General features: G+C 47.8%; 1 protein-coding gene across 1 annotated transcript in view; it reads left to right on the top strand.

Moving 5' to 3' along the window:
* Positions 1-1,607: 1,607 nt before the first annotated feature.
* The window catches only part of LOC142570683 (uncharacterized), a 123,503-nt gene continuing 101,010 nt past the window's right edge, over positions 1,608-24,100 (top strand). The window contains exons 1-2 of the mRNA XM_075679031.1: positions 1,608-1,680; positions 23,931-24,096. Coding sequence (XP_075535146.1) covers positions 1,608-1,680; positions 23,931-24,096 — 239 coding nt within the window. The remainder of the gene's footprint in view (positions 1,681-23,930; positions 24,097-24,100) is intronic.

The following is a 24,100-nucleotide window of genomic DNA, read 5'->3' as shown; positions in this document are numbered from 1 at the left end:
TACGAAAAGCGGGAGACCGGCGTGAACGATAGAGCGGGATCGGGATACACGGACAAGCGGGGAAGCCTCGTCGGAAGTCGGGGCGGATACTGAGACCTGATTGGCTCGCTTTGGGGCGCCGCTCGTTTGCCGCTTCCGGTATCGCCGACGCCCGACGAACTTTTCTGCGCCAGCTAGATCGGCGGCTAACGACGTTTTCTCCGCCGCCACGCATCGCGCGTACGCCGCCGGGCGCCAAACGCCGACTATCCGTCGCATATTCGCTCCATGTATTCTGGCCTTAAGAAGAACATATTCAACGGAAGCTTCGCGGTAGCCGTTGTCTCGGCCAGACATCTCTCCGGAATGCCGACGCGCTGCCTGGCCACGTGTTTCGCAATATCGCCTATTCATTGCTAGTAGAGCAAGTAGATGGCCGTCGTCGAGATAACACTGATACATGATTGCACTCGTTTCCATGTACCGAGGGGAAGCGACAGTTTCATGGTACGCTTCTTCTTACTGTGTTTTCCTTAGTTGTGTGTCATGGCATACGTAATGGCGCGAATTTCGAAATCTTTAAGGTCGATACACCACGTGGTGGCGAATAAACAAAACGTAACGAAATCTCCCTGAATCCTGGGTATGTTTTGCGGCTCTTCCCTTCCGCGTCTGGACAAACCCGAAGCCGTCGCACGTGAAGCTGAGTCGATTCAGCGTCTGTTCCGAGCAATCAAAAGCACTGTCAAACGCGGGCGGATTACTTTGCTCCGGAACACGTGTGCAGCAGGCACGCGCCCGTATCTTTCCCTTCATTGCCACAGAGAGTTGTCCGCAAGTACAGGCCAGGCCTGGACGGCGTCTCCAATACCTCAGCCAAGCTACGGCCGCTGCAAGTAGACATGGGTCCGGCTGCCTTTGTCATAGGCAAGGATCGCCGTAGGGAGACTACACGCGAGCGCAGGAAACAGCTCTTTCAAAGAGCGTCCCTAGATCGACGCTGTGCCGAGCTCCACCCACCGGGCGTGCTCTACTCTCTTCTTCGCGTTGCCACTTGTGAACGCTGTTCGTGTACCTTGAACACATACATGGACTTGCGGTTTCTGATTTGTGCATGTTTTTTTTGGCTGCTCTGTGTGCTTTAATTATAGCTTGTTTGTTGTACGCCTTTACAAGCATCTTCGTCGTTTCCAATGACTTTCATCATTGTAATTTAATTTAAGGAACCTGAACCACAAACAAAACAGCTGCGTGACAAACGTATATCGCTATAAATTGTGCTCTTAAATGTAGAAAGACAAAGTGTAAAAAAAAACAGAGACACAACTGCGCGAAAGACATGAGACGGTTCACGGAATCTAGTGATGGAAAGGTCAGTTCTGTAGGCACGTCACACTGACCTGTGACGTTCGTCGTTCATTATATATATCTGGAATGTGGCCGCCTACGAAAGTAAACAGTCTGCAAGAAGAAAAGAATACCACCTTTCCCATTCGACCTATAAAGAACAGAGCGAGCCAAGAGTTTCTCACTCACGCTTCCTCTCATTGAACCGCCATTATTTTTTTGTGCAAATAGATAATACTGGCCTGTGTTCCTTTAGGTCAGTAGCTTATAACTACCCCAAAATGAATCTAGCGCTCTGGCATGTCTCTGCCCTTGGTATTTTCGTATTGACGGCTCCTTCGTTGCCGCTTGAAGGTGAGTTGCAACCTCCTACTTTGTCATGATATTAGAAAGGTTGTACGTATTTCAGGAAAATGTGGTGTCAAGCCTAAGCCGAAGTGCGCCTTGCGACTAATACTCTCCAATTCGACTGCAAGCTTTCATGAGGTGCAGCAAACGCTGATGTAAAACACGGTACTTAAAGCTTTACTAAGTCCGCGTGTGATAAATAGTAAATTCTATATCATCAAAAAAAAATACAATATTCGCGCTAAATGAGGTGTGATTCGTGGCGTTTTGTATTGTAAGAAATTCAACCAACCACAAGTCAGCAGTTTAATATAAGTTTTGAATCAAGCTTTCTTTACAGAAATGTTGGTGATTTTTCAGTATGCGTCCAATACTTCATTACGAAGAACCGGTAACGCATTGATGAGACATCTACCCGAACGTAATGGGCGAAACTTTTAGCAAGCTATGTTGAATGTGGGGCAGGTTATCGTTGTTTGGCTTAATTTCGCATAGTCATAACCGGAAAGTGTTCAGTTTTCCGGGGAGAGGGTGCTGGGGCTGGACCAGCTTTCGAAGTGCCCCTCCCCCAGACACCCACAAAGACATATATCGACGACGAGCTGAGTAGCAAGCAAGGCACCATTTCGGTTCCGACATCATGATGACCTCTCATTCAGCCCGGTCTTCTTCTGTAAATAAAAATCGATCATCTGTACCAGTTTTTCGTGGAAGGTGCTGGGTACCCCCGACCACCAGAGGAACACGGACCACGCGGTTCTTCAACCTCCTGATCTGCATCGAAGCCGCCGGGCCACTGGTTTACTCCCGTTACTTCCGGAGTTTGAGATGTTCTACAGCGAATCAACACTCGCACCCCACCAGCGGCGTCTTCGACCCAAACGATGGCTAGTCCGTGACAGCGCCAACACCTGGTAGAGCCTCTCAGATTCGGAGGAAAGTAGTAGCTTAGCGCGAATAAAACCACGGACACAAGAAAGACGGACAAGGACAAGCGCTTGTCCGTGTCCGTCTTTCTTGTGTCCATGGTGGTATTCGCGCTAAGCTACTACTTCAAATATGGACGACCAACTAGTCCAACAGTCAACTCTTCGGAGAGAAGCCCTGTGAGGACGTCGAATAATGGGTTAGCCACTACGAGCGAATGAGCAAGCACTATTCTCGGGACAGCGTAACGCGACTCTCAAACGTAGCCTTCTTTTTGATGGACACAGCGCTCGTCTGGTTCAATAACCACGAGGAAATTCTGACCACATGGGACTATTTGAAGTCCGAAATCAAGGATCGTTTCGATGATTTTGTCGCGAAGAAGAATCAGGCAGAGCAAACGCTCCTTCAAAGACCTCAAGTTCCGGGTGGGACGTGTACGACATACATCTAAAGCGTACTCAAGCTATGCAGGACGGGCAATCCTCTTATGTCGGAGGAGGACAAAGTTGGTCATTTGTTGAAAGGAATCGAGGCGGACGTTTACGACTTCCTCATTGGTAAAGAGCACCTTAACTCAGTCGCCGACGTAACACGTCATTGCCGTACCTCTGAGGCTCTCAAACTGCGCCGCACATCCCTTAAGTTTGGCCGGCGAGCAAACGTAACTGTTGCAAGCATTGAATACGACATCCCATCAGTCGATCTCGCGACGACCATCAGACAGATTGTTAGAGAGGGGCTATGTCGTTGTACGGAATTGAACTCTGAGTTCCGTGATGGTCAACATCCGTACAATCTTCCACCAGCTCCCCTTACCCTCGCTGCAACGACTGTCAAGGAATACCGCGCGAGAAAGCCAATGAGAACGCAACAGAACTACCATCGGGAAACCGGCAACGAGCGTGCTGAGGGACATGCCCGTTGTTCAGCAACGGCCTACTCGGAACCACGGACATACCCATTCTACCCGAACTTTAGCCGTGAGCCTCCCGCGTGTTATAGCTGCGGTGTCACAGGACACATCTCTCGATTCTGCCGGCAACGTCGTTGGGCACCGAGGTGGTATGAGTCATAGCCAACGTCCTATGGCACTCAACGTCATAACTTCGACCTGGCCTCCACGCTCCTTTCTTTAATCGATGACCTCCCCATCAACAGTCCACGACGGAATCACCGCAGCCACTCACCCGTTTCGGACCACAATCTCAATCCACCGTCTCCTGGTCAACGTCACTTTCCTTCACTGAGGCGAAGTTTATTCTCACCATCACTGTCGGGAAACCAGACTACGCGGCCGATGGAGGTGAGGTCGCCAGACTCTACACGACACAGATACCTCTACCGCTTACAATGCTGAGAAACAAAGTGGAAGTGATAATTGATGGTATATGTACATTGGCCTTGGTGGACACTGGAGCGATCAGATCAGTTATGAGCCTTTCTTTCGAGGACCGTCTTCGACGCAATGTTTCCCCTCTACACGCATGCTAAATTTTGTGAAGTAAGCTATGAAATATTGCGTCCCCTTGATGTTTGTGTTGTGAATGTCTTATTGGCGGACAGGTGTTATCCAACCGAGTTTGTGATTTCAGAACTCTGTATTCAGGATGTTGTATTAGGGATAGACTTTCTACAGAACTTCGGGGCTTCACTCAATTGTGGTGCCCGCTAGCTTTCGATGAATAGCGGGAAAATGGGAGTCAATGCCTGTCAGGATCCCTTGTTATCAGATCTCATGGATCTACGACCCACTGGACAAAAGACATTTACCGTTGCTGAGGGAGTGATGCTACCTCCGTGGGCTTTAGCACCGGTATCCGCCATCGCATCTTGTACAGACGCTTCATTTCACGCCGTGGTGCAACCCTTTGGCGATTCTTGTGGGAACAAAAACCTACTGGTACCTAATAGTATTGTATCTGTGAACTATGCTAGCACGTTTTTGTGGGCATTAAATTGTTCTGCTGCCCCGCTGCGTGTTTCCGAACACATGAAGATTGGTGTCTTCGACATCATATTCAGTTCATCGATGGCCGTCCGGGGCGAGGATTTCAATCGAGGATTAGCCGCCTGCCTATACGAGCAGAAAATTCGACGCATGGTCAGCAAGTCTTTGTCTTCACATGAACGGGACACCTTAGTGCAACAGCTATGCCAGTAAGCTTCTGTGTTCGATTTCTCTCAAGGTGAGCGCCGTAAAACTATTCCATCATCGCGTGTTCGTCATCGCATAGACACAGGATCGGCACATCCTCTTTGGCAGAAGCCTTACTGAGTGTCTTCATCAGAGCGCAAGATTATTGCGGATCAGGTACAAGAGATGCTGAGGAAAAATGTCATTCAATAATCATCAAATCCGTGGGTCGCATCTGTCATTCTGGTGAAGAAAAAAGATGGCACGTGGAGATTTTGCGTTGATTACAGGCGACTAAATGCGATTGCCAAGAAGGATGTGTACTCGCACGCGAATGGACGACGTAATAGACTGCCTACATTCTACCTCCTCCTCTGCGTCCCTTGATCTACGTTGAGGCTGTGAATCATGTCGATAAAGAGAAGACCGCCTTTGTTACACCGGACTGTTTATCTGAATTTAACGTTATGCTGTTCGAACTCCGTAATGCCCCCGTCATGTCCGAGATTCATGGACACGATTCTCCGCAAAATAAAGTGGGAAATACATCTTTGCCACCTCGATGATGATGTTCTTTTTGGCCGCACTATTGAAGAGCAAAACGAGCGCCTTAGCCTAGTGCTGAAATGCATGGAGAAAGCAGATTTCATTCTCAATTCTGGAAATTGTAGGTTCGGGGGGCGACACACGTTGGTCCTTGGTCATCTAGTCGACAAAGATAGAGTCAGACCTTACCCCCGCAAGATTGATGCGGTCAGTGCCTTCAAGCGTCCGTAGCCAGCGCGGGAAATGCGCAGTTTCCTGGGACTATGTTCTTATTTTCGTCGTTTTCTCCTGAAATTCGCCTACGTTGTGCACCCGTTGACGAGTCTGTTGCAAAATGATGTATCATTCGACTGGACCCCAGAATGTGAGTCATCGTTCCGTCAACTTATGTTCTTACTGACGTCAGACCCCATCCAGCGTCACTTCAATCCGTATTCCCCTACCGAAATTCATACTGACGCCAGCAGAATAGGCATCGGTAGCAGAGCTTGTTCACCAGCGAAACGATGCCGAACACCTTGCTTCCTATGCCAGTCGTTGCTTAGGCAATGCTAAGCGAAACTCCAGGGTCACTAAGCAGGAATGCCTTGTGGCTGTTTTTGCTGTTCAGAAATTTCGCTATTACATCTATGGTCGCCAAGTCAGCATAGTCACTGCTTACCATTCATTATGCTGGCTGGTCAGCCTTCGGGATTCGTCTGGTCGTGTAGCGCGGTGAGCCTGGCTTCTGCAAGAGTATGACGTTGTAGTGAAATACACAAGCGGCCGCCATCATGCTGAGGCCGATTGTCTTTGCCGCTTACCACTGCCAACGGCATATTCTGAAGAAAATACTGTCGATGACTGTCTAGCCGCTATTGCACCTGAGTTTCCGGACGCGACCGTCTTCCAGGAGGGTCAACGCAACGACGCCAGTCTGGAACCTCTTTTCGTGGTGGCCCTGCATCCGAAAGCCACTGGTGGTTTTTCTGTACGTGACAAATTGTATAAAACCAACCACTCTGCCAGTGGCGCCCGTTTCCTTTTCGTCCCGAAGAGTTTCCATAGTGCTGTGCTACATGCCATGCATGATGATCCAACATCAGGCCATCTTGTATTGGCGCTACAACGTGTGCAAGAGCGCTTTTACTGGCCTCACATACGTCAAACAACAAAGGAATAATATGTGGCTAGTTGTGACCAATTCCAACGGCGGAAACGAACTTGAACCAATCAACCAGGTCTTCTGCAGCCATTGATTCTCTCACGCACCTTTTGAGCAAATCGGCATGGACGCCCTAGGCCCATTCCCACTGTCATCGAATAACATTCGATGGAACGTCGTTTGTGTAGTCCATCTTACACGCTACACGGATACTCATCTACCGCTGTTTGCGTCGCACCTTTCTTGTTGCGTTATGTCTTCCTACGCCATGGCCCACGACGCGGGATCGTAAGTGTTCGTGGTCTCTAATTCGTGGCCGACGTTGTTGAAGGGCTGGTTCGGCTATCTGGAACGAAATTTCGTCACTCAACGCGGTACCGTCCGCCAACCAACGGTCTTGTTGAACGTACAAATCGAACCTTGACGAACATGCTATCCATATGTGTGTCCTCTAACCACAAGGAGTGAAATGATGTGTTGCCATTCATAACTTACGCCTACAACAATGCGAAGCATGAGACAACGAACTACAGCCCTTTCGATCTGCTTTATGCTCGATCGCCGCGGAGCTTCCTCGACACGATTCTGCCGTTTTCTCTGTACGCTGAGGATTCCGTCGCCAAGACACTTTGCCTCGCCGAGGAAGCCTGCTGAAATGCACGTGTCCGCATATTGGCATTGCAAAACCGCTCGAAGGATCGATGCGATTATTGCCATCAAGCCGTTTATTTGGAAAACTGTGACTTAGTGCTGCTATGGACCACACAACGCAAGCATTGCTTGTGCAGCAACCTCTTCTCACATTATGTGGGCCCGTTCGTTGTTATAGATCGCCTGAGCGACCTAACTTACGTGGTTGCGCGGGTATTTACAGATAGGCGTTCCAAGAACACCCAGCTTGCTCGTGTTGCACGTCTTGAGCACTGCTACCCCGCCAAAGAACAGTGACTCTCCCAGTAGGCTTCACCTGAGAAAGAGGGATTGTAACATGGCGAAGAGGAGCACGACGAACTGAGTAGCAGACATGGCAACATTTCGGTGGCGCCATCGTGGTGACCTCTCATCCAGTCCGGTCTTCATCTGTAAATGAACATCAATCATCCATAACAATAATTTGATAAAAGGCTCGTGGGCCCAGAGGCTCAACACACAGTCAGCAAGACGTGGCGAAGAGACGTGGCCTTTATTCACATTATATCGGAGTGCGCATGGCATTCGTAAACACACAACAAAAGGGCATGTCAAACACTTGAACAAACCTAGCAGCGTATTTGCGATTCTAGGCTGGACCGTAATCGATTAGAAATGACTAGAAATGTCTAGTCGTTACTAATAATAACTGATCTTATAACGACTAGTAATGACTATGAAATGACGAATATGTCTGATGACAACTTGTAACGACTACAATTGATTAGAAATGACTAAAGATGCTTAGTGAAGACCAGTAATTACTAATAATGACTCAAATGACTTATAATGACTACTAACGAATTTGAAAGGACCAATATGTCGAACGACAACTTGTAACGACTACAATTGATTAGAAATGACTAAAAATGCTTAGTAATAACTAATAATGACTGAAATGACTTGTAATGACTGCTGGTGACTAAGATATGGCCAACGTGTCTAACGACGGCTGGTAATGACCACAATTCATTAAAATTATTAAAAAGGCTTAGTAGTTAGCAGTAATGATTAATAATGACAGGAATGGCTTGTCATCACTACGAAATGTCCAATATGTCTAACGACAACTTGTAACGACTACAATTCATTAGCAATGACTAAAATATGCTTAGTAATGACCAGTAATGACTAATAATGAGAGAAAATAGTTCTAATGACTTCTAATGACTATAATATGACCAACATGTCTAACGATGCTTGTAATGACCACAATTGATTACAAATGACTAAAGATGCTTAGTAGTGAGCAGTAATGACTAAAAGAAACAAGCGAAAGAGAAGAGGCAAACAGAAAGAGGCGAATGATAAGAAAAGGAAAAGTAGGCAGTCGCCGTTCACCTCTTAAGAGCGATCATAGGCAGGTTGCGAACGTAGTTCCCGCGCCTACTAGGGCGCCCCTCGCGGCGGCGATCGCGGAACCGGCAGGATACGACTGGCCTGCTTGCGTTCCGAAAGCCTGCATGTGCACTGTTTCGCGCGTAGCTCTTGCCTTTTCTGAGCAATGCCGAAGTGCAACCCGAGCTGTTGAGTAGTGGCCTGCAACAGCACGCACACCAACTCACGAGGAAAAAAGTTTTACAGACTTCCAAGCCGACCGTATGAAGCAGAACGGCGTCAACACTGGATAGCGCTCGTCTGACGGCATAATGTTCCGGCGTTATGCCAAGTGCGTTATAAGGCTGTATTCTTTGCTTTTGCAGCAGTGATGGCAGCAACGGGACACCTGCAGTCAGTGGCGTAGCTAGATCGTCTAGCACCCGGGGCCCATAGGTCTTCTGTCCCCCCCACTCCCGGGTTTATTCGAGGAAGGCGAGGATATCAACAATTTCCGTGTGTCTCCAGACGTATATGACACGCTCCCCCCACCCCCCCTTTACTACGCCACTGCCGGCAGTGCATACCAGGATATTCAGCAAACAAAGTAGTTTGTTCCCACACTGTACCGCAGTAAAGCTGTGGAACCCTTTCCCAATCCTCTCCCATTCATACAGCGCTAGGGCTTGCTGAGCGATTTGAGGAGGGGTTGCAGCCGGCTGAGCTGGCATATACCCTTCTGCGCCCAGCGTATCAACGAAGGGGCAGATGATATCACCAAAATTTTTGACAACATGGTTTATTGGAACCTCCTTTGCACGCACTGAAAAATCGCAACATAAAAGTATCGCTCTTCCAGTAACTTGGGCGAAAATATTTTCCCAGCGTAGTCTAACACAAGTGGTAAGTTCATCCCCTTTTCTTGTGTTTGGGGAGAGCAACGTTAGAATACCTCTGGTAGGTCTTACGAGTCGTTCGTACGCCCCACGTTCTTGGATGAGATCTTTTGGATTCGTATTTGCCGTCCTGTATGTACAGGGAAACTACCGCGGCGTTCTTGCACTTCCCTGCGATGGCAGCACGGCAATCTCAGCTCCCCGCTAGGATTTGTCTGCTGTCGCCGATCTTCAAGAATCAATGCCGCCTATAATTTCATGCGTCCACACCGTAGATAACGAAGTAACTTACGCTGAGCTTCACGCATCTCGCTGGTGCATTATTTTTCGTTTGCGGAGTACACCTAGCAGTCACATCCGATCAGTGCGAGTTCAACACTTCCCTCACGTCGTAACGTGCCCCACTTCAAATAGACGACGTCCTTTCTCTAAATTCTTTTCACGAAAAAAGCTATGAAGATCTTGTAATTCCCGAAACCCGGTTAAAATTATCATCGGCACGCTGTTTCGCGCCATTGCTACCATTTGACAGGACGCCAAACACGCAGCGCGGGCTGCTGACGCCGTGAGTATGACTACCACATTCGCGCAAGTATTCCTCAGATGGCGCTAGGGGTCGGAAAGACAGGGCGCCGCCTAGCACTTGCAACGTGCCCATAAGAGACCCTGTAATTTTGCTTGGTTGTATCGCAAATCACGTTATTTACCCCGTAACTTTGCCAAAATATCATCAAGTCGCTTTTTACGAGAAACATGACGGTATGACTCTTCATGTACAATGCACGAACGAGCATGTAAGGGGTGCTCAGGCACGCAGCGGCCGACGCATCTAATCTCGGGTCCAGTCACTACCGTTACATGTCGCTGGCTGTCTCCGGAATGCCCCGGCAGCCGTCGTTTACGCGCTCTATAAACAAGAGTTACGCGCACTGTGCAAGCTCCGCGAAGCGCAGTAGTCTCGACTGTCGATCAAAATGAAATATGCTGCTCCACTATCACCAAGCATCATCAAGTTGTGGGCTAGCATTAGGAGTGGAAAAATCAGTGGCGGAAATCCAATGTTTCGCCTGCTGTCTGAGCTTCCCTTGTCCCTACTTGCGCTGCCTCTTTCGAACGGAGCTGCCGAAAGGGTGTTGTTCAGCCAGGTTTCGTTGACAAAGAATGATCTGAGAACCGGCATTTCGAGTGGGACACTGCATTAAGTTCGGTCTGTCACAGCGTAGGGACTGCTGCAAGGATGTTGAGCCAGATGAACATTTTCTGTCGCGTTTTGACACTGCAGTTCTATGTGGTCCGAGTTAAAGTGGGGAGTTAACTCAAATGGGGTTAGATTGATTGTACAGCTAATCCACTTGTGTAAATCCCCAGCGTGAGAAGTATCAGGTAAGATCGTAAGACTGTATACAATGTTCTTTTCTTATTCTTTGTTTCACTCAACCAGCTTTATATTACGTGAAAGTGCCGATTGTGTCATGGTACTTTTTGAACGTTGCGTATTATTTCAATTATAAGCTCTGTAGTAATATGAAAAGAACGTTCCTCCACAGTCACGATGGCAAGGCAATTGGGCAACAAAAGTCCGTAAGTGATTGCTTTGGCAATGTCGGGATGATAACTCGTCTATTTTCATACCGTACTCGTGCGCCACTTTTTCCCTTGAAAATATGCTCGCACGAGTTATTGCAATTATGGCTAAGTTCTTATATGCACGTGCTTTTTGATCTGTGTCATTCGCCTTTGTTCGTCTTATTATTGATTAATTACATTGGACTTCGCTCACGCGTACGTTCCAGCTGTGATGAAAAGAAAAGAACTATGTCCGATATGCATAATAGGAGTTTGTCGTAATGTTACGTCCATATTTTTTTTGCCCACATCGCAGTAGTTATTGGGCAAACAGGCATTGTCAGTTTGAAAAGGTGTATATAATGTTCTACCGACTTCTTATTCTGGTGTATAGCGATTTAATTTCTCAGACAAAGTGGTTTACGCTGTACTTAACTTTATGACAGCCCTGCGCGACTCTTCAAATTTAATTTGTGTGTTCCCAAGTGGAACTAATTGTTTCTTACTTTTTTTTTAAATCACACTCAAAGTAAAGCACATAGCCCCCTTCGAAAATTTGGCAGCACACGCATTCGTGTCTGTATTCACAGAATCTTACGTACACGTTTTCGGTTTGCTCAAATCTTGCCAGTGAATCCTAGTTTAAATATTGCACAGTTCAAACTCTTTTCGATACTAATACCACATGGATGGTTGCCAGCGCTGTTATCCAGGTGGCAATGACAACCAGAAACATTAATTCACCTATTCTGTTGTGGGCCAACAGGTCGCTCTGTTTGTTCCCACTCAAAGGCGAATTGCAGTCATAACTGCTGCTGCTTCGCGCGAAGAAAATTGGAGAAGGTTTCAAGTTTTCCCCAGAGTCCAGTGTGCCTCCAAGCAGCAGCGTTTGCTAACTCAGCGTTGAGCTGCTTTCGAGTGAATTGAAAGAAAAAGAACGAGAGAACGGGAGAGAAATAACATGTTTCTTTTAAAATCAAGCCTATAGGAAAGGCATCCCTATTTTAATGCCTTGAGTTGGGGTCGCCCCTTGGGCACTCGATCGTGACGAGCCGAATCTGATGCTCGAAGTTGGAGCTGACAATATCTTGTCCAACTCTTATAGAAAAATATCTCTGGTAAAGCGAGGCGTGAACTAAAGTTAGAACGTGGCTCAGTACATACCGATAACGTCATGAGTAAATAAGAAGACAAATTTTTCGCTTCATTGTAACAATAAGGGGCGCCTAAGTCCACGTCTGAATGGCAGCTCTCACTAGAATTCTTTACAAAGATCTTCAGGTCAGTGTTGTACTGCTTGCATGCGGCGGAAGTAATATTATAGCTGGAAAAATATGCAGCGATATTTGGAAACCACCTACGCCATCTTTAAAACACCTGCGGGACATCATAAAACGTTTTCGTTATGTCTTTGGCTACTTCTCACTCTCGGAGAATTTTGGTCTGGCTATTCTAGGGCTACATTTTGAGATCATTCGGCTAATTTTTGTTGGGACCATCTGGCAACCCTGTGCATCATTCGCCAGACATGCCACCGAAGCGAGCGAGGCCGGCTGCGGGTGTGATGCTCGCCTGCTCGGCTACCCGTTTCTTTTGGATGTAGCGGGTTTGTTGTGCGCCCGGCGTATTGTTGCGTTTCTTCTGCACATCGACACGGCAGTAGTGAATTGGACTATGGCAAGGTGAGATATTTTGTTTGACAGTCTGCGACTCATTTCAAGCAGTTTTGGATTTTACGGCGCGGAACCGAGGCCTGTGATGCATTTAGCAAAAAACAGCTCGGCAGTCCTGACGCAGTTAATCTCAGTTAATGACTCATACTGGGAGATGTTTCTATGAGGCCCAACGTTATTATAACTTATTTCGGTAGCTTTTAGGCATGCTCGCGGCGCCCGGCGTTGTCACGCAGTTAGGGAAAAGTAGCTCGGCTGTGTGCCGCAGTTAGTTTCGCGTGTACTGAATCTTACTGGGACAAGTTCGCGACGCATTCTCTGATCCCAAAATTTATTGTTACATCTTGGGATACTTTTGAGGCACGCTCGCCGCGCCTGTGGTTGTGACACAGCAAAAAAGCAAGCGGGCCGTGGTAACAGTTACTTTGGCGTGCACTGAATGCGTGCAGTTACTTTGGCGTGCACTGAGACTAGTTTGTGAAGCTTACTATGGCCTCGCAACATATACCTTCTTTTGATACTCACGCTTGTTGAAGACTCGACGAGCGATTGCCAAGAGTGGTAACACTGGAGCGTGTTGCTCGCGAAGGCAGAACACGCAAAAGATAACGCCGAGGAGCTCAAAAACCAAGAACTCGAAAATTATTTTCTGAACGACTGAAAACAGGCTTTGCACCCGTGCATTTCTCTTGAGTCCGAGTAGAAGGCATTCTGCGAGCGTTTAGCATGGTCTGGCTGAGAGCCTGTGTTATGGCCACCTCTGTGTATGTAGCGTACTATCGAGTCGGCTGAGGACAAGTTGCTTTAGAAAAGCACAGTTGCGCGTGAAATTGTGCTGTTAAAGTGAAGACAATTATGTCCGGCCATGGGGGAATGCTTGGAGGCCAGATGTTTATAATTTATAGTACTGCTTGGAATGGGGAGCCGGGTATTTTTGACGCCATGTATGTAAACGCGAATTGCTTTTGTTTGTAGTGTCGCCCATTCACCACTTTCGTATGTTTCCCTTCTATACACATTATTACTAAAGGGTTAAATGCCAACATGACACATGCATGTAATTTACTTTTTTCAGCTGAGCGAAATAAACATTTCCTCATTTACAAGGCATTTTGCGTCTACTTTACGAAATAGCACATGGCACAGATTTTATGGAGGCCTGTAAAGATCGTTCGCAATCATTTTAATAAACGAAACCGCGCGCGATTGAGCAGCAGCAGAAGAAAAGGCGCCGAGTAGCACACCGCGTGCCAGCTAGCGTTGAAAGCGCGCGCGCCCAATACCGAAACCGGAAGGAGTTAACCCCATCCGCTTGGTGCGCTACAGTCAGTTCGGCCTCTGGGCTCTATTTGAGTGTCCGCTCTTGTTGAATGTCTTTCTCTATGACGGGAAGCTGTCGCGCCCCAGCACTGGCGGTGTTCAAGAAGTTCCCCACTAGGGCTCGAGAACGATAAAGAGGACGATCACGAACAAGACGGAGAAAACGACACAGTGGAGCGAGCCTAACGTTCCGCCATACTGGTTGCATTGGCGATATTTTCTGAATAATAAGCACTGTCCCGCTTAATTTTACATCTTGGCCCTTTTCACTTTTGGTGGAGGTGCTGCACACTGCACAAGACGGAACTCCGAAGCCGGCTTGTCCTCGGCTGTTCTACCATGCTCACAGACGACCAGGATTATGCGTCAAGCGCGGCGTCACCGCCTGCGCCGTCAGCATCCGCTTTCGCCTCAACAAGCAGTCGTTTTCACCCAACCCCACGACCCTGATACCCTCTCCGGTATGGTATGGTTCTACCTCCAGGGAACAGCACGCGTATGGTATGAGGCAGATGAAGAGCTGACCAGCTCATACTTATATAAGCAAAGAGTACGAGGCCTCTTTGCAAGCTCACTGGTCGCAAGTGCGCTGCTGCGAAGCACCTATCTCGTCGGGCTAAGACAGTTACAGAGCCGTATGTTGTGTACTTCCTTGATGTCCTGGCTGTTTGCCTCCGCGTCGATTCCAGTATGCCCGAAGCTGACAAGGTGAGGCGCGTTCTGAAACGCGTCGCCGAATATGCGCTTAACTTGTTCGTTTTAAAGAATGCTCGACGGTTGACAAAAATTATCCATGAGTGCAGGCGTTCGATGACGCAAAGAGTCATCGCATAGCCCAACCCTTCGTGTGGCTTTGCAGCACCGCCGCTACGTCGCCGTGCGAAGATGCTTATTCGTCCCTTCAGTCATTGAATATGAATAACATTGTTCGAATTGTGCAGCGTGAAATCGAGGCTGCGTGGCCATCTTCTTTCGTACGCCTTTAGGAGGATACGCAGTCGGCGATTTGTTTCATCCAGGCAGTTGTCCGTCAAGAAATGGTAAACGGGGGCATTCGATCCGTTTGCTCCATAACCCGCGCTTCGATTAGACCTAGTGGACCTCTTATTGGACCTCCGCGGACCTTTCGACGATATGGAGATCTGGCCCAATGGCGAACATCTTACAACAAGCCCATATGCTTCCACTGTAGCCGCGCGGGCCACATTTCCTGTTATTGCCGTTATCGACAACCCTCGTTTTCAGGCTCCGCGTTTTACTACCGCCACAATCACAACCAAGGCCCACTATGTCATGCCCCACATGGGGCAACATACCATAACCACAGCCCTTCAGCGTCCACCAGACGCTCGATCTGTCCGCCATCACCACACGATTGCCGATCCTGGTCGTCTCTGCCCCATCGTTTTTCATTGCTGAACCCTTTTGTACGCTCACTCCTGGAAAACTGACGAATGCAGCGCCCGGAGGCTACGCTGCATTGGATCTCCGACCAGCAAATCCTCTCCTTATCTTGCGGACAGATCAGAACATAATCGCTGTGGAAGTTGTTGAACATAATCGCTGTGGTGCACCCATTTCAGTTATGAGCGTTGATCTGCGGAAGCGACTCAAAAAAGTTCTCGCACCTACCGAGACGCGCGTGGCACGACTCGCTGATGAGAGATTCCCGCTGTAATCTGAACGTGCGCCCTTCGTGTCAGGGTCCGCGGTTGGTAAAGATCTGTTTTGTTTCACGGACTTGACCAGTGCCCTCACAACGTGATCCTTGGCCTTGATTTCTTATTTGCTCACTCAGCTGGAATTTATTGCTCTCTTTGTGTGGTCCAAATTGATTTTCCTGATGTTAGCGAATTTCCCGACGCATTGCGGATTCAGCTATGCTGTGCCGACTTTGTTCGTCTACCACACCAGGCGCTAACCTGTATCTTTGCTGTGCACAACCCGTGTGTACCGGGCGGTGACTATTTCGTCATTCCCTGTGTTAGTTCCTTACTTTCGCATGACGTGGGAATTCCTGACACCATTGTGACCATGTAAGCTAACAAAACTTGTCTTCTGCTCCTGAATTTCGGATTCTGGCTGCACGTACTACCCAAAGGCATCTCTCGCCACACTGTCGCCATCGCACGCGTACAAACTTTCTTTACTCTCGCCTCATTCATGTTCCACTAACTCTTCCGTCGCCTACAACGCTCATTCCGCAACGTCGCCTCCAGCACACTACATTACTATGACGATAGCCCTTGACTTTTCACCCACACAAGCCGGCGATCTTTGTCATCTGCTTGAATCTTATTATGACATTTCTTATATTGACGGTCGCTCTTTGGAACAAACATCCTTTGTGCAACATCGCATGCATACCGATGCACTGCCTATTCAGCGAAGGCTCTATCGCGTTTCACACGCCGAGCGCCGCGTGATTTAACAGGAGGTTGATAAGACGTTTACCAAGGGCATTAATGAACCACTGTCGACCACGTGGGCTTCTGTTGTCTTGGTAAAAATACCTGGAGATTCTGTTTATATTACCGACATCTAAACAAGATAAGTGCAGCGGTGGCGTAGAAGCTGCAGCGGTGGCGTAGAGGTAGAACACCCGCCTCGCGTGCAAGAGGTCTGTCGTTCGAATCCCGGTTCCGCGCAATTTTTCACCTGATTAAAAAAAACCCCCGTGTTGATAATATTGCATAAACAGGCCTGGAGTGTCGCCTGATCCCGATGGCCAGAACCGGTGACGCACTCCCTCACCAGAGCAGGATTGGCCACCCTGGTGCAGTACTTGGCCACAACCTCCTATATGAACACAACAATCAAGCCCCGGCCCTCAGTGCCCAGCATCTGCGAAGCAACTGACCACGGCGGTGGTCAGACCTGCGACGCAGCCGAGGGTGCTAAGAATCCCTGGCTGCGGACATGCCACCATTGGAATATGAACCTGGCAACGTTTAACGCTAGAACGTTATCTAGTGAGGCCAGTCTAGCAGGGCTATTGGAGGAATTAGAGGGCAGTTAATGGAATATAATAGGGTTCAGTGAAGTTCAGAGACCAAAAGAAGCATATACAGTGCTAAAAAGCGGGCACGTCCTGTGCTACCGGGGCTTAGCGGAGAGACGAGACCTTGGAATCGGATTCCTGATTATTAAGAATATAGCTAGTAACATACAGGAATTCTATAGCATTAACGAGAGTCGGCAGGTCTTGTTGTGAAACTTAGTAAGAGGTACAAAATGAAGGTTCTACAGGTCTACGCCCCTACGTCCGGTCATGATGACCAGGAAGTCGAAAGCTTCTATGGAGATGTGGAATCGGCAATGGGTAAAGTCAAAACAAAATACACTATACTGATGGGCGACTTCAATGCGAAGGTAGGCACGAAGCAGGCTGCAGACAAGGCAGTGGGGGAATATGGCATAGGCACTAGGAATAGCAGGGGAGAGTTATTAGTAGAGTTTGCGGAACAGAATAATATGCGGATAATGAATACCTTCTTCCGCAAGCGAGATAGCCGAAAGTGGACGTGGAGGAGCCTGAACAGCGATACTAGAAATGAAATAGACTTCATACTCTGCGCTAACCCTAGCATTATACAAGGTGTGGACGTGTTCAGCAAGGTGCGCTGCAGTAACCATGGGACGGTAAGAACTCAAATTAGCCTAGACCTGAGGTAGGAACAGAAGAAACTGGTACATAAGAAGCCGATCAATGAGTTAGCGGTAAGAGGGAAAATACAGGAATTCCAGACCAAGCTACAGAACAGGTATTCGGCTTTAACTCAGGAAGAGGACCTTAGTGTTGGAGCAATGAACGACAACCTTGTGGACATCATTAAGGAGTGTGCAATAGAAGTCGGTGATAACTCCGTTAGACAGGATACCAGTAAGCTTTCGCAGGAGATGAAAGATCTGATCAAGAAACGCCGATGTATGAAAGCCTTTAGCCCTACAGTTACAATAGATGTGGCAGAACTTTCAAAGTTAATCAACAAGCGTAAGACAGCTGACATAAGGAAGTATAATACGGATAGAATTGAACATGCTCTCAGGAACGGAGGAAGCCTAAAAGCAGTGAAGAAGAAACTAGGAATTGGCAAGAATCAGATGTATGCGTTAAGCGACAAAGCCGGAAATATCATTACTAATATGGATGAGATAGTTCAAGTGGCTGAGGAGTTCTATAGAGATTTATACAGTTCCAGTGACACCCACGATGATAATGGAAGAGAGAATAGTCTAGAGGAATTCGAAATCCCACAGGTAACGCCGGAAGGAGTAAAGAAAGCCTTGGGAGCTATGCAAAGGGGGAAGGCAGCGGGGGAGGATCAGGTAACAGGAGATTTGTTGAAGGATGGTGGGCAGGTTCTTCTAGACAAACTGGCCACCCTGTATACGCAACGCCTCATGACCTCGAGCGTACCGGAATCTTGGAAGAACGCTAAGATAATCCTAATCCACAAGAAAGCGGACGCCAAAGACTTGAAAAATTATAGACCGATCAGCTTACTATCAGTTGCCTACAAACTATTCACTAAGGTAATCGCAAATAGAATCAGGAACACCTTAGACTTCTGTCAAGCAAAGAACCAGTCAAGATTCCGTAAAGGCTACTCAACAATAGACCATATTCACATTATCAATCAGGTGATAGAGAAATGTGCAGAATATAACCAACCCTTATATATAGCTTTCATTGATTACGAGAAAGTGTTTGATTCAGTCGAAACTTCAGCAGTCATGGAGGCATTACGGAGTCAGGTTGTAGACGATCCATATGTAAAAATACTAAAAGATATCTTTAGCGGTTCCACAGCCACCGTAGTCCTCCATAAATAAAACAACGAAATCCCAATAAAGAAAGGCGTCAGGCAGAGAGATACGATCTCTCCAATGCTATTCACAGCGTGGTTACAGGAGGTATTCAGAAACCTGGATTGGGAAGAATTGGGGATAAAAGTTAATGGAGGATACCTTAGTAACTTGCGATTCGCTGATGATATTGCCTTGCTTAGTAACTCAGGGGACCAATTGCAATGCATGCTCACTGACCTGGAGAGGCAAAGCAAAAGAGTGGGTCTAAAAATTAATCTGAACAAAACTAAAGTAATGTTTAACAGTCCCGGAAGAGAACAACAGTTTACGATAGGTAGCGAGACACTGGAAGTGGTAAGGGAATACATCTACTTAGGACAGGTAGTGACCGCGGATCCGGATCATGAGACTGAAATAATCAGAACAATAGAATGGGCTGGGGTGCGTTTCGCAGGCATTCTCAGATCATGAGCAGCAGGTTGTCATTATCCCTCAAGAGAAAAGTTTATAACAGCTGTGTCTTACCAGTACTCATGTACGGGGCAGAAAGCTGGAGGCTTACGAAAAGGATTCTACTTAAATTGAGGACGACGCAACGGGCTACGGAAAGAAGAATGATAGGTGTAACGTTAGAGGGAAGCTGAAGAGTCTGTCGAATTCAATAAGACGCTCATATACGGATGCGGGAACCTTATAAACCATGTAGGTAAAATTTGGGGGGGGGGTTTCAATTAGGAGCGACGTAATCGTCGGTTAAAATTGCGCTGTAGCTCCGCCCCCCGTCGAATGCCGCGCGCTGCTGCTGACGCTGACGATGCGAGCGGAGACCGGAAACCGCGGTGTTGTGAAGTCAACTCTAGTGTTTTGTTCCTTCGCAGCCTGCGCGACCGTGCCTGACCGTGCTTGTTTCTGCGTGCGTGCTATGGTTATCTGCTTCGATCAACCCTGCATTCCTTTGTTGGTGCGTCTGCGTGTATGTAGAGTGGTAGTATACGGCCAGTCCTGCAATTCGGCCTGCGCAGTTGCTGTATATGGCCACAGAATGAGAGAGGACTTCTTGCCACTAGCAGGCTTTCTAAACGCGGCGCGAAAAGATCGGAGCAACGAAAACAAAGACGGCACGAGTGCGGACTGACTGATGATAACTGGTGTTGGAAGGCCTTATGAATACACGAACTCGCCCAAACCTGGATTTTGATTTACTGCGAGGTCCTTCGTGTTAGCACGCTGAACGGAAGGTGCATCTGTATCTCCTGCCCTTCACGCAGGTTTCGTCCCAAAGCGCCGCGGATTTTCTATTTGCATGTGTGTTGTAAAATAGCCTGCATGCAGCTACCATAACGCAGTGCAAATGTACAGTTTGCATGTGCTGGAAAGCCGGCGCACGCCAGGACGCTACGCTCCCCCCTTCTCTCGCGCACAGCAAGAAACCGACCGTCTCGCGTACCCGACGGAATTCACCGCCTTTACGACTTCGGTTACGAGTAGTGTGCGGATGGCGCACAGATGAAGGTCACTACACGTACTGCATGAACCGGGAAGCTTTTCACGCGTTTAAACCGTCTTTGTAGATTGTCGACAGCTTTGGACAGCGCACAAATGCCGACGATCGCATCCCCGCTTACGTTCCACGAGGAGGCATGCAGGAACACAACACTACAGTTGTTTGACCGGAAACGAGCTCACTAGATCGGCGAAAGATCGCGAGATCACTAGATCGCTTTGCAAAAAACATACTCACCAAAGAGCATTTCCAACACGAGGAGATCCCAAGACTTCGCTTTCGTTCGCGTCAAAAGCACTGCTCGCACCAGCATCGTTTGCTTCTTCGAAAGGCCGGCTCTTCGCAATCGGCTCGTACATGTAGGGAGTAACGCCGAACTCCTCAGAAAAACGCAGTCTCTCTAAATTTTCCATTACCTCTTAATTTTCCATTACAGCACCAAACTACCTGGCACCGCGCTTCATGTGTAGCGGCAGCGGTCGGTCACTAGAGTTGACGTCACTAGGCGCCCGACCAATCACAGGCGGAAACGAGACGCGCGAGCTAGGCGTGTCCGCTGCTGCACTTTTCGTTGAAATAAAATATATTTGCGCTTTCTTTCGCTCAATTTAGATACGATATTCGAATTCGGAGGGTTGAAAACCATTATGTACACATGTTCCCTCATTTTTTCTGGAAAACCTTCCAGCTTCCCTTTAAGGGATAAGAAAAGAGCAGATTGGGTGAGGGGACAAACGCGAGTTAATGATATCTTAGTTGAAATCAAGAAAAAGAAATGGGCATGGGCAGGACACGTAATGAGGAGGGAAGATAACCGGTGGTCATTAAGAGTTGCGGAATGGATTCCAAGGGAAGCGAAGCGTAGCAGAGGGCGGCAGAAAGTTAGGTGGGCAAAATCAAGAAGTTTGCAGGGACAACATGGCCACAATTAGTACATGACTGGGGTAGTTGGAGAAGTATGGAGAGGCCTTTGCCCTGCAGTGTGCGTAACCAGGCTGATGATGATGATGATGATGAAATCCAAAAGCTGGTGACGAATGCCAATTCAAGTACAATGTGTGCAACGGTCCCACCTCACGGGATCCACCGTATGCAAGTGGAAATACTGACGAGTCATCGGCGGTCAACGAAGACAAAGCCAGGCCGGGAACGCCAACATCTTCAACGAGCACGGGAAGAACATTAAACCGCGTCAACGCTCAACATCGCCATCGCCTGGGAAAGCCGGCAAAGCGTAACTAACCGACACACCCGGTGCGTTCCAAAAGACAGCAGCGAACAACCACTGGAACGGGGCCAAGGTAGCAGCCGTCCAGCAGTCCGTGATCACCCGCCAGCCACAAGAGAAGACACGAGCCCCTAACCGCATTAGTTGTGCTGGCATTACTGCCTCGGGGCCCCGTACGTTGGCTGAAGAGAGACTTAGATTACAAAATATCCGGTTAAGACAAGAGCTAATTGAGCTTAAGTGTCAGCACGAGAGAACCATCGACAGTCATGAGCCCTCACCCGCAAACGCAGTAGATGAAACAGAGATGGACGAAGAAGTCCACCACCCCACAACACTGGCAGGCACTCGCCCAATGAAACAAGCTAGGTCGGGGTTATGTACGGAAAGCAATAAAGAAAAGAACAGCGAAGTAATTGATGAGGCTAAAATAGAGGCTATATTCATACAGTGCATGCAGCGCGTGCAGGCAGGCAAGTAACGAGAACTGCACAATTTCATTGAACGAAGCGTGCAACCAGCGATCGAGGAGAACATCAGGGACAACAGGACACGCATTTCAAGCAGTCCTGTAGCCATGGATGCTCCAGTTGCAGACTACCGAAGCAATGCTCGAGCTTAAACTCTAGGAACATGTCGATTGCCGAGTGTAATTGAGTACAGTTCCCTAAACTATCTGGGTCAAAAAGTAGTAAACGAGCAGCAGCGGAACTTCAAACGTGCAGTTCACGGGTTCGTGGGCACAAACGACGAACTCATCCAAGCGCTTCAAGAGAATTATTTATGCACGACCCAAGGTAACGAGCATGAGCAAGAATAACCGAAGACAAGGAACTACATCGGGAATTCAGCACCGGCTTAATCCAGGCAGCACTCATGACCATCAGGCGGGGCACGACGTCCGGAGGCGACAAAATCACTGTAGAGAGCCTGGCTAATCTCAGCGCTAAGATGATTAAAAGCCTCATAAAATACATCAACAAATGCTGGCCAGTCGGCACTTTGCCCATGGCCTGGAAAACGGTGGAGGTTACCTTCATCTACAAAGCAGGCAAAGAAGGTAACATCAATAACCTCAACCCAATATCCCTCACGTCATGCACGGGTACACTGATGGAGAAAGCAGTACAGCTAAGGCTTTCTACCTACCTCGAGAATCGCGTACTCATGCGCGATGCAATGTTCGGATGCAGGGCACGTCTATCTACACAAGACGTTGTCCTGCAACTATAGAGAGAAATTATAGATTACAACAGCAAACATGATCCCAGGGTAATTTATGCATTGGATTTCAAGGGGCATCTGACCGTGTCAAGCATTCGAGTATATTAGATAATCTGGAGGGAACAGACTGTGGCACAAAAACTATCTATTGCTAAATAAATCAGTTAAAAGTTACCGCCCCTGTCGTCGTTTTGTGTTCTCTTCCCCTGCCTTCGTCTTTTCTGACGGTCAATGTGATATGCGGACTATATAGTTACCGACTCAAAGGTAGCCTATAGGAACTACATGAAAGGATGAATTTCATGCTCATACTATCCTATGGCAGGCACGAACATGAGCCATGAGAAAAAAACTTATCTGGGTGCTGGACAAACACGTAGCCGGAAACGAGTTGGCACACAACTCGTTTGGATACAACGATAACGGCTGGTTGCATTATTGATGCTATGTGTTATCTTTTGCGTCTACGCCTTACCCTGTTTTTCCAGTGTGCTGTGTCTCACAGCCATTGCCTACTCAGCTTGTACTTTTGTGTTGTTCTCTATAAGGTAAGCACGTGGTACTTTGCAATTTGCAGCTTAGCAAGCTTGTGCAAAGCATTATGTTCTTCTTCCTCGGTAACATGAAAATGCTATGCTTATATGTAGTATTCATGGCCCAGAATCGCACATAGGCAATGACATCTCAGATGTTTCACCATACATCCAGCTGACACTGTCTGGCAAAGTGATTAACACAATGTGAAATATTGTAATGTAGTTCTCCTTTCCAGCACAGAAGATCGCTGCAACATAATGCCCATCACTGAAATGAAAGCGCGTTTTCCTAGTGTGGTCGGTTGTCACTATTCCATGATACCTTAATGTCGTCAAAATAAATTGCTCAAGAAACAGCAGAAATCATCCACGCATGCCACATGTGTCATCCAGTCTTACAGCTGCAACTCGAAGCCCATTGTAGAAGGTGGTAGGGTTTATATTACGCAGCAAAATGCTTTTTATGGCTTATTTGTCACGATAAGTAATGTTTTAGAGCATTTTTTAAATAAAACTTAATTGTGAGTGCAGCGACGCATTACGGGTACTTCGTTGGCTCATCTGTGTGTTTTATTTTCTTCAGGGCTATTTATATTCCTGCTCTGACCTTTCTGCTCCTCTACGCCACCTCCCACGAAATTCATTTGGCGTTCGCAACAGCGGCACTCAGCTGTTGTCAGCTATGTTTGTAGGGAATTTGCTACAAGATAAAGCAGCCATTTCCTCTTTGTTACAGACGAATGTACTGCAGGCGATGCAAAATGCGATAACGAGACCATAATCACTGTGGATGACCTGAGACGCTTAGGTCTGCCCAAGCTCAACAAGACGGTGCGTGACTATTACGAGAGTGGTGCTGACCAGGAGCAGACACTGCGAGAAAATGTAGAAGCCTTCAAGAGGTCT

Source organism: Dermacentor variabilis, chromosome 2, assembly GCF_050947875.1.
Source record: "Dermacentor variabilis isolate Ectoservices chromosome 2, ASM5094787v1, whole genome shotgun sequence".
NCBI lineage: Eukaryota > Metazoa > Arthropoda > Arachnida > Ixodida > Ixodidae > Dermacentor > Dermacentor variabilis.
Note: the sequence above shows the minus strand (reverse complement) of the source record. Positions and strands in the feature narration are given on the sequence as shown.